The 9,683-nt window shown below is 43.6% G+C and overlaps 1 protein-coding gene across 1 annotated transcript in view; it reads right to left on the minus strand.

Moving 5' to 3' along the window:
- CD96 (CD96 molecule) overlaps positions 1-9,053 on the minus strand; it is a gene marked incomplete at its 5' end in the record, with an annotated part of 24,742 nt that extends 15,689 nt beyond the window's left edge. The window contains 3 exons of the mRNA XM_010144913.1: positions 3,383-3,605; positions 5,066-5,175; positions 8,628-9,053. Coding sequence (XP_010143215.1) covers positions 3,383-3,605; positions 5,066-5,175; positions 8,628-9,053 — 759 coding nt within the window. The remainder of the gene's footprint in view (positions 1-3,382; positions 3,606-5,065; positions 5,176-8,627) is intronic.
- Between the last annotated feature and the right edge of the window lie 630 nt (positions 9,054-9,683).

Consider the following 9,683-nt stretch of genomic DNA (forward strand, 5'->3'; position numbering starts at 1 on the left):
AACCACTCCCCAGATGTTGGTTCCCCCAGGTGTTTGCAAATCAAAGTCATCTGCAAAGGCTTTAGCCATTCCCCAAAACATCCATTGGTTTGGGGAACCAGCTATCCGCATGTTGTCACCTGGGCAGACGTGTGACAGTATCATAACACAGATGCTTCCTGCCTTGCTGGGAAGCCCAGAGCTCACCTTCACATCAGGGCACTTGTCTCCACAAAAGACACCATATCCACAAGAAAAGGAAAAGTGTTTTCTTTTGTTTTAGGTGTGGCTGACTGTATAGATAAAAGCTATCAGGTGTTGTAAGCCTCTCTAGGGTGGCATTTCTAAATTAGTCATTGGGATAACTGGTTTACAGTAATATTAACTGACTTATTATGTAAGAACTATTGAAACTGTGCTAATATATAGCTTATATAGCTTATCCAAATCCTTGGATGAGTTGTGCTTTTGGCCCTTTCTGAGATTTAAAACTGGACTGGAAACAAGTGCAGCCCTTGGATTACTTAGGAGACCTGTAATTCTTTCTCTTTCCAACCTCACTTTAATCTCTACCGTTAAGATAATCTGCTTTTCTTGTTTTTTCTAACTCTGTTAATTTATATAGAGTCTCTTTAGCTCATTAAATTCCATTCTGAGGTGAACTGCTCAACTGTCCCTGTTGTTCTATACAGCAAATCCACCAAGGACTCTCCCACCTTCTTTTAATTTCCATTTTTCTGCCTAGTGTTGCTGTTGGATTATGTCTGGGAGTGACCTATATTTAATTATCATGGTCATATGATTTTCTGGTCTTAGCATACTTTTTGGGTGGAATTTCCTTTTCTTTTTTCCTTCTGTTTTTTTGTTTTTTTTTTTTTTTCCTGTGTGGGGTTGGTGGGGTTTTTTTGGGTTTGGGGTTTTTTTTGTGCATTCTTCCTATCAGAAAAATGAGTGTTGTAAGATTTCATCCTTGTTTCTGCCTTGCCAAAACTGTACAGATTGTAGTGGGTCTGGCAGAAGACAGCCGTACTTTTTCAGATTTAAGAAAAAGTCTGGTAAACTGGTGTTTCTAATCTCAGCTAAAAGTTGAGGAGTTATTTGGGAGACCAAATAACATCCAGTCTAGTGCCTGTTCTTCCTTTTCTTTTTTTTTTTTTTTTAATGAGAATGGGTATGCTTTTCCACATCTGTATTGGTTGCTGTCCTCTGCTTTCTCAGAAGACATGTTTGCTCGATAACTCTTCTGGCAAGCAGTTCTCAAGCACAGCTCTGAATGGTCTAATAGATCTTTTCCATTTAACATCTCAGGCCCTGTTAACAGTTTGACATTCATTTGTTTTGCTAGGATATTTACCAATGTTTGGGGTCTAGCAGAAATTCAGTATTTAGTATAGTAGTTTCTGCTGCTGAGCTTTTACTTTTACAAAAAGCAGAAATCAATATTTGGCAAAGTTAGATGTGAAAAGGCCATACATTTTCTCAGAAACTTTTATCTAAAAGAAATCTATTCTAGAAAAGAAATATTTTCAAACATTTCAGTCCAAAAGTGCCCGCTTAAAAAAGCTCTCTCGATTTAATGTCTGATTTTACTCAACCTGTCAAGACACTCAGCCTCACTGAGAGACTTGCTCATTCTTTTCTTAATCCTCTTCTGCCCAGCTCTCAGTCATACACAGGCCACCTCAAGCATCTGTGGAGAAGCAGTACTACTGCCCTTCAGATTTGGGCTGTCTCTGCTGTGTTTAGCCCTGAAGGGTTTGTCAGAGGGATTGTGCACAAAGAGCTTTCCCCATGCCACAGTACCTTCCTTTCCTCCTCCTCCTCCTGCTGTGCGTTACAGCACTGTAGTGCACTAGCTGCCTGCCTGCCCCTGCTCCCTTTCTTTCATGTCACTGAGCCCATGGGTTCAACTGCACAAGTGGGTGACGGGGGATGCTGGGTTGCTGAGATGGGCAAGTCTCCCCAGGTTTCAGTTGGCCCTGGCTCCTTAGCTATGTCCTTTCTAATGGCCAGGATGACAGATATAACTAATATAATGTGCTATTGACATTGTATATGCTTGCTGTCATGCTTTAGAACCTGCCCTGGCCATTTGAGGCTGGGTCTGTGTACCTGCTAACACCCAGCACTTACTGGGAGCATCAGAGGCTGTTCAACCACAGGTGCTTTCTTGTTTACCTCTCTCCCCTGTGGTACTAATATGCTTATGTGGGTACATGCACAGGCAACCACACACAACACGGTAATTCAGAGAACAAACCATATAAAGGCATCTTAGGTTAACATACAGAAATTAAGGCAAGAGCATCAGCAGGGGCAGAGGGGAGAGAGAGTTCAAGTATGTTAGTATACTTGAACGATTATCCAGGTAACACTGTAGTTATCTGACAAAAGTTAACTTTTAAAAGTAAGACCCATGTCTGATTCATGCAAGCACAATAGGAAATTTCAGATTGTTAACTTCTACTTTTATTTCTCTTGCCAGACACAGGGTTTAGGTTGTTTTTTTTTTCCTTTTTTTTTTTTCTGCTCCCTGTTGAATCTTTCTTTGCATTCAGAGCATCAGCCTCCCATGGCCATGCCACCCTCTAGCCACAGGCTTCCTCAGGCAGGCAGCTACAGTCAAGGGACTGTTGGCAGACCCATTCTTTAATAGCCGTTGGAAATATGTTTTCCAAACCTACTCCTCTATATGCAGAAAACACAGATCAGTTTTCAGTGGACAGCATTTTTCTGACTCGGTTGTACCTCAGCGATTGCAGAGTAGTTCCTAAGCCACTAGAAATGGAACAGAACAAGCAACTAAAGATGGCGAAAGCTTTCAGCATGAAATCCCAGCCCCCATGATTCTGGTACACAGGCCCTGCTGCTCCTGATCAATTTGAGACCCTCACGCAGGACCTCATTTTCAGAACCAGAGCCTTTGGCAGCAGATGGACATCACACTCCTTCAAGGATGTGACTTTGCAACAACAGTAGCTCCAAACTGCTTTAGCTGCTTACTAAGTTTTGGCCATGATTTTCTAACCACAGGCAGCACGGTCATTTGGTAACTTGGGCACGGAGATTTTGATGACCAAGATGCTTACCTGTAACCTGCAAGTACAAACATAATCTTACACATTGGGGTGAGATAGTGACAATGTGTGACACTGTTGTTGATATATGCGCAATGGATCTACTGTATTTGACGCCGGAAATTGAAGGAATGGCCTTGAAGACTTCCTAAAAACTATGGTGTCATTGACACCATTTCAATTCATTGCAGCTGAAAAAAATACCAGGTAAATATGCATACATAAAAAATATCCCAGTGTATTTCAAAACCTATTGCCTTCAGAACCAGACGGGAGTGTTACCTTTCCAAGTGCAAGTGAATGGGCAGTTGGCGTAAGCTCCTTACCGAATACTCTCACAGTGGTGCTGCTCTTCCTGACTCTCTCCAAGTGGTACACCACATGGCAGGAAAACACCCTGCCATCATCTGTGATTTTGGTGGGGGAAATTTTCAGAGCATTATTCAAACCCAGGCGAACTCTTTGCCTGTATAGTGCGCTGCCATTCCTGTATACTGCAGGACGGGAGGGCTCCTTGCTCACAAGTTCCTCTTTCCTGCCATTTTCCTCCTGTGAAAAGAGTAACCCACACGATGTGTGAAAACCAGACACCCCCCCAAATATTTTTGTAGACCAGCTCTATTCCTACTACGAAAAGCTTCCCTTTCATCCCTAGATTATATAGTAGTACGTGGATATTTGCAACATCTATTTTTTCCCATATACCTTCTCTCCCAGAACTTCAAAACTAATAGTGGTCATCAACTTACCAATAAACTATGGAGTAAACAGCTGTGTCTCATGAGTCCTGACCTCTGTAGCCTGCTGAGAAGGCAACAAATCTGCTTTCTCACTGCAGCGATCTTTAAGTTATGCTGAACATCCCATACATATTAAACACAACTGAAAATGTCAAGAAAATCCTTACTCTTTTAGATTTTAAATAGTGAGAACCTGATGAAAATAACTAAAAGTCATCTCCTCTTAATGCCTTTTTGCTAGCCTCCCTTAGTTACAGGTACTGCCAGCACATCCTGGCCATCTATGCCTCGGTACATATTTGCAAACTATACTCTGAGTGACACGTGGTGACCCACATATGTCATTGTGACGACCTTTGAGAGCTTTTTTCCCCCTTCCTCTGCTACTTCATAGAGGGAACTAGCAACACTAAAAAGTTGCAAGGACAAAAAATTCCCTACAAAAATATTAAGAATGCACTGCAAAAGGGAGATTTAAATAGACAATGAGCTGGGACAAAAGACTAAAAAGCCTAAAATATTTGAAAATCACCTTTGAGAAAACCCTCAGTAGTTACACCTCCTCCTATCATAGATCGAAATTAACAGGCACAGTTTAAGGACACTGCTGGGTGATACTTATCTCTACATACTGAAATTAATGCTAAAAGGTTTACATTAAAACGTGCATACAAATATTTAACCAGAAAGTGAGATGCAGTACAAAAATATGATGAGCTTTATACCTCACAGTAAATTGCTGAAAAATAGTTTTTATGTGGTTAGCTAGATAACTGGGTTTGCACATCTTCGGCATGACACAGAGGTTAACAAAACCAAAAACACTACAGTCAGCCCCCTCCTTTTTTTTCGTATTTCAAGGCAGCCTGATATCACACTACCCTACACAGTAACCATGAATTTTTCAGAGATGCTGAAGCTTCACTACGGCAAAAATCCCTGAGAAATCCAATGCAAAGAATATTTGAGTTCCATTACATTTGCTAAGCTCTTTGCCACTTTCCATGGACTTGCTCTGCTCTGCATGCACTCTTGAAAAATTAAAAGCAATTAAGATGGAATTCTCCCTCTTTGTTTCTATTGTTTGTGGTGTCTATGTTGCAAACCCCTGTTTGTACTTTCCCCCTTTATTATCACAGTCCAAAGCAACCAATACCTTTTGTTTAGCAGATTCTGCAGGACACAGTGCATTCTAACATTTCTATTCCAATCTGCAAAAATACCCTGTAGTTCCTTCTGCAATTTATACCTGAGATGAAGGATACTTACCACTAGCCATTTCAAAGGATAATTCGACAAATTTTCTGAGGTTGTGTCCTCAAGGCATGGAATTTCTAAAGTCTGGTGTAACCACACTTCTTTCACGTAGTGTTGCTCCTCTTTTGTCATTACGACAACAATAAAAAGCCCAAGGAGGAAAATCAGAAACATAATGTTCATCGTGCTTTAAAAACTGATGCTGAATAGTATTCTAGAAACAGGCACTTCTTTCATTAGAAGGGAACATTTTAAACCATTACCCATAGATCCACTTGTTAAGTGAAAGCTCTGCATCTGATTCTAGATGCAGTTTCATGAGTCTAACTCACAGCTTTATCTGAATTTTTGGGCAATTGATCAAAACCTTTGCTTAACTGCAGGATCAAGATGTCTCCTCTTGGAGCTGAGTATAATTTGAGGCTTCAATCTTCTCTTGCATTTTTTTTCCTGCAGCAATAAACCTTCACATCAATTTTGGGCACCTTTATTTCCTTTACTCTGAAGATACCCGCAGACCTTTCACAAAGCAAGGTGCTCAGCGTGTCAGGCAGGTTAAGATCAACCCTGTTTCACTGTAAGTGCTCCTTTTGTTATTTTCCAACCTGCCCACTACTAGAAGCATAGAACCTGTCACTCATTCCTTTGTCACTGATTTGAAAAAGCATTTCAGCATCTCCTACCCTACCCATTCCCAGTCCAGGGCTCTTCTGCCTGTGGGTCTGTGTGCGTGTGTGCATTAGAACAGGAAGAGCAGTGTTGATGGCCAGGAGATGCTACGAGTGCCTTGGTGAGCACTGATCTCTGGGACCCTCACCCTGGCAGTGGGCAGAAGCGCTGTGCAGCCTGCTGTGCTGGCACGCCTCCATGCCGCAGCCTGCCTCCTGCCTTCCTTCTTCCCTCTAGGCAGGCACACTGAGGGGAAACCCTTCAACTTTGCTCCCCTGGTAGCTCTGCCTTGCATGTAGATGTAGAATAGATATATATTTTATTTATTTTTTTATCCTGAGGGGAGGGAGAATATCTAGCAGTTCCAGACTGTTAGGTTATTTGGGTTATTTGGCAGTGGGAACTTTATGGTGACAGTAACTTTCTTCACATCTGGCACTCAAGCCTGGTGTGACAATGCCAGCACACGGCCTGTGCCACAGAGACACAAAGAAAGGCAGCTTCCAGGGTGGTGCCCAGGAGACCCAGTAGCAGAAGCAGCTTGTCACCACTGCCCATCAGAGCAAAGCAGCTGAGGAGCCAGCTATCATGGAGGGACATAGAGTACACGAGACCTAAAGGAGTTGGATAATGTGGAAAGGATAAAGAAAGGGCAAAGAAAGCAAATCTATAGCTCCCGCAGGAACAAAACTGCACAGGGGACTTTGCTGGGACAAACTACCACGCAAAAGCGCCATGCATCGTACAAGAAGTATGAAGACGAGTAGTCGCCCCAGGATCTCAGTCTGCAAACTGTCTGCCTATTCTCACAGTCATGTGTCCCAGCTGCTTATTTACCTTGTATTTGATTCTCATTTCCATTAACAGCCTGTTAGCTAAGGTCCTCTGTGTTTGTCAGTCCTGCGTTGGCCTGCTCCTCTGTGGGTATACACAAGTTGAATCCATTTGGATTCACCTTGATGTAGTTGGGAGCTGTACTGCATTGGTGGCTAGCACCCCTCTCCATCCCACTCTCAGGCTGGATTAAGATCTTTTGCCTTCTTTTGAGTGGAAATGGTTGGTTGCAAAAGATCTGGTTACCTTAAAACATGTCTGCAAGAGGCATATTGCAAATGGAAATTTTTAGTTCTCTCTAACAAGCAGTTATCAGTAGCACAGCTTGCTACATCATGCAGTTGCTTAAAAAAGCCAAAATGATGCTGCTATGAACAAGAGCTGCCCACATTTAGCATATAGACAGCAATAATAGCATTGAACGTGCAAGCATCAACCAAGGGCACCAGCAAGAGGAATGGAGCAATGTCTGATTAGCACTATTACTGCATTAAGAAAGACACAAATTGCATGGACAGAAGCATGGGAGGGTTTCACGTGGTTACCAGCACTGTCTGTACCTCACTGCTCTCTGGCTGATTCAGCCTCTCTGCTCTGTGAAGTGCAGGAGAATTCCCAAAGGGAAGCCTACAGCAGCACAACCCTGCACAGCAGGTAAAGTGGCATCTTCAACCTTAACACAGTGTCTAGAGTGTACTGTTTGTTTACACAAAACACCCATCCTCTGTGGGTTGCACGGAGATGCTGGCCCTAATTTTGCCTTTGTAAGTTCATCAGGGTAGGAAGGCCCTGCTGGGTTGCCCCTGAGGGGTACCTTCAGGACAACAGCACCAAAATGCTTGGAACCACTGCCATGCAGGGGCCATTAGGGGGTGAGGTGGCAGCTTGGGTTAAATGTCCTTGCGTATGAGGCTTGCACAGGATCCTGTCCTGCTGCAGGACCAGTGTAATCCAGAATGGAGACCAACATCCCTCCTGCCACCAGTCTGGCCTCACAATGCAGGCCAAAGTGTTGGTGGGAGTGCTGCTGCCTACTGCTGCCCCTAACATCACCTGCACCCACTGTGCTCCTAACCCTTGAACGTGTGCTGCGTCTACAGCCCTCTGCGCAAGCAGAGCGAGCATGTTGGCCTTGCAGCTCTGAACTGAAATGGTGCCAGGTTTGATGTATTTTCTTTAATCCTTCTTGGCTTGTTAACAGAAACCTGGGTCAGAAAGAGGTTTCTGGGATCATCAAATCCAGTCCCCTATGTGCAGAACACAAGCTTGCCCAACATCCCTGCCCAGCTCCATCTTCTCGGCAGTTTGGACTTTTGCCCTCACGGCTGGCACTAAACAGCTGTTCCCAAAGTTGCTGCATTAATGGTTGGCACTGTTGTTTAATTTGTAGTCAAATCCATTCATGTCCTATTTAAACCCATTTCTTCCTTTGCCAGGATAATTTAAATATCCTCCCTGGAGTTCACACTCTCCCCTGAGGCTTACTTACCACAAGCAGTCATGCTGCTTTCCAGTTTCCTTTTGGCTGACAGAAGCAGCCAAGTGCCTGTGATTGTCCTAAGTAATCCTCCGCTCTTCTCCAGTTTGTTATTGATAGTGGGGACACACACCCCTTCACTGACCTAACACTCAGCACGTCCTGCAGATGCCAGCCCTCAGCCTCAACTAGACAATGGTGTTTTTCTAATGTCCACTGCTACACACCCAAAGCAGCATCACAGTGTGGTTTGGAGATCCAGCATCCTCAGTCCCACCATATCCTGAGCCGCTCATCTAGTCTTCCCTGCAGCATGTTTCTTGAAAATGAAAATGTGGAAACTGACCATCTCATCACCTTTTCTGCCTTCCTATCTAACTTCATGTTACTCTAAAATAAGGTCTTCTAATCATGAGCTGGATAACAACAGCTAAAGAGTGCCTGGTAAATAGGAAACTGTGTAGACAGTGGCATTCAGTGGCACCATTGCAAACCCCAAACAAGTCACCATTATGGACCAAGAAATGTACATCTATCCTGATATCCCTCCCACCCCATTAGAAAAAAAGCAACATCTTACTAGTAATCACTTACCTTCTGCCTTGACAATAAGCTGAATTTTTGCAGCCTTTGTCCCGTATGGGTAAGTAGCAAAACTGCACTCGTACTGGCCACTAAGGGAGACGGTAATGTTTTTCAGATGCAGAGCCCACTGACTGCATTCAGATGTGGTATTTGGATCAGGGGAACACAAAGCCTCTGTAACATCCCAGCTGCAGCACTTCCTTGTGCTGAAGGACACTGAAAAGTTGTAAGAAGCCTCAGAAAAGGTGAAATAGTGGGTACCATAAATGGGGTGATAAACAGCTATCCTGGTAAGCTGGTTGTCATCAGTCTTGGACCACTGCGACTGTATTATGTAGGTGGTACGTGGTTTTGGGAAGCGGCACACCAGAGTCACGTCAGTACCTGGCAAAGCATGGACCACTTCTGTTTGTACAATGACGTCTTCAGGCCGGCCTTAAAAACAAATGGGACAATTTTCAATGCAAGTAGTGTTTAAACAAAGCTTTTTCCTAAGCCATCTTTGACATGATTTTGTGCCTTAGCCACAGACAACTCTGAAGACCCTACAACTGTAACAACAGGCTTCCCAGTGAGGAGCTTTACAACAGATGTCCACCAGTAGAGACTGTGGAGAGAGAACTGGGAAAACAAACATTTGTCTGGAAGGGGGCAGGGAGGTCCCATCGTGCTTGCGATAGAGAAATGGGAGCTCCAAGGGCATTTGTGAAAATGGAAATCTTTTAACCAGTATAAATAAAGGAGAAGCTGGGCCCAGTTATTCCCCAGCTTTTTTTGCAAGACCAAATAAGTTATCCCTGCTGGCTAATCCTGCCCGGCACTGTTCCCCCTGCCCATTGCCTTCCCTGCTTCAACAGCAAAAGCTGTTCTTTTACCTCCATGTTATTAAACAGCTCATGCATGGCCTAAATGAGTGTCTGTTTCAGTGTCAGAGTGAGCTGCCCCAGTAGGTATTTTTTCTTCCTCAATTAATTTCATAAAGCATGCTGGCAGTCCTTAGTGTGCTGTATAAAGGAGTAATGGATCAGTGAAATGAAGGGGCTTTCAATGGCACCCTGTACTGCT

Source organism: Buceros rhinoceros, unplaced genomic scaffold (genome assembly GCF_000710305.1).
Source record: "Buceros rhinoceros silvestris isolate BGI_N320 unplaced genomic scaffold, ASM71030v1 scaffold6891, whole genome shotgun sequence".
Classification (NCBI taxonomy): domain Eukaryota; kingdom Metazoa; phylum Chordata; class Aves; order Bucerotiformes; family Bucerotidae; genus Buceros; species Buceros rhinoceros.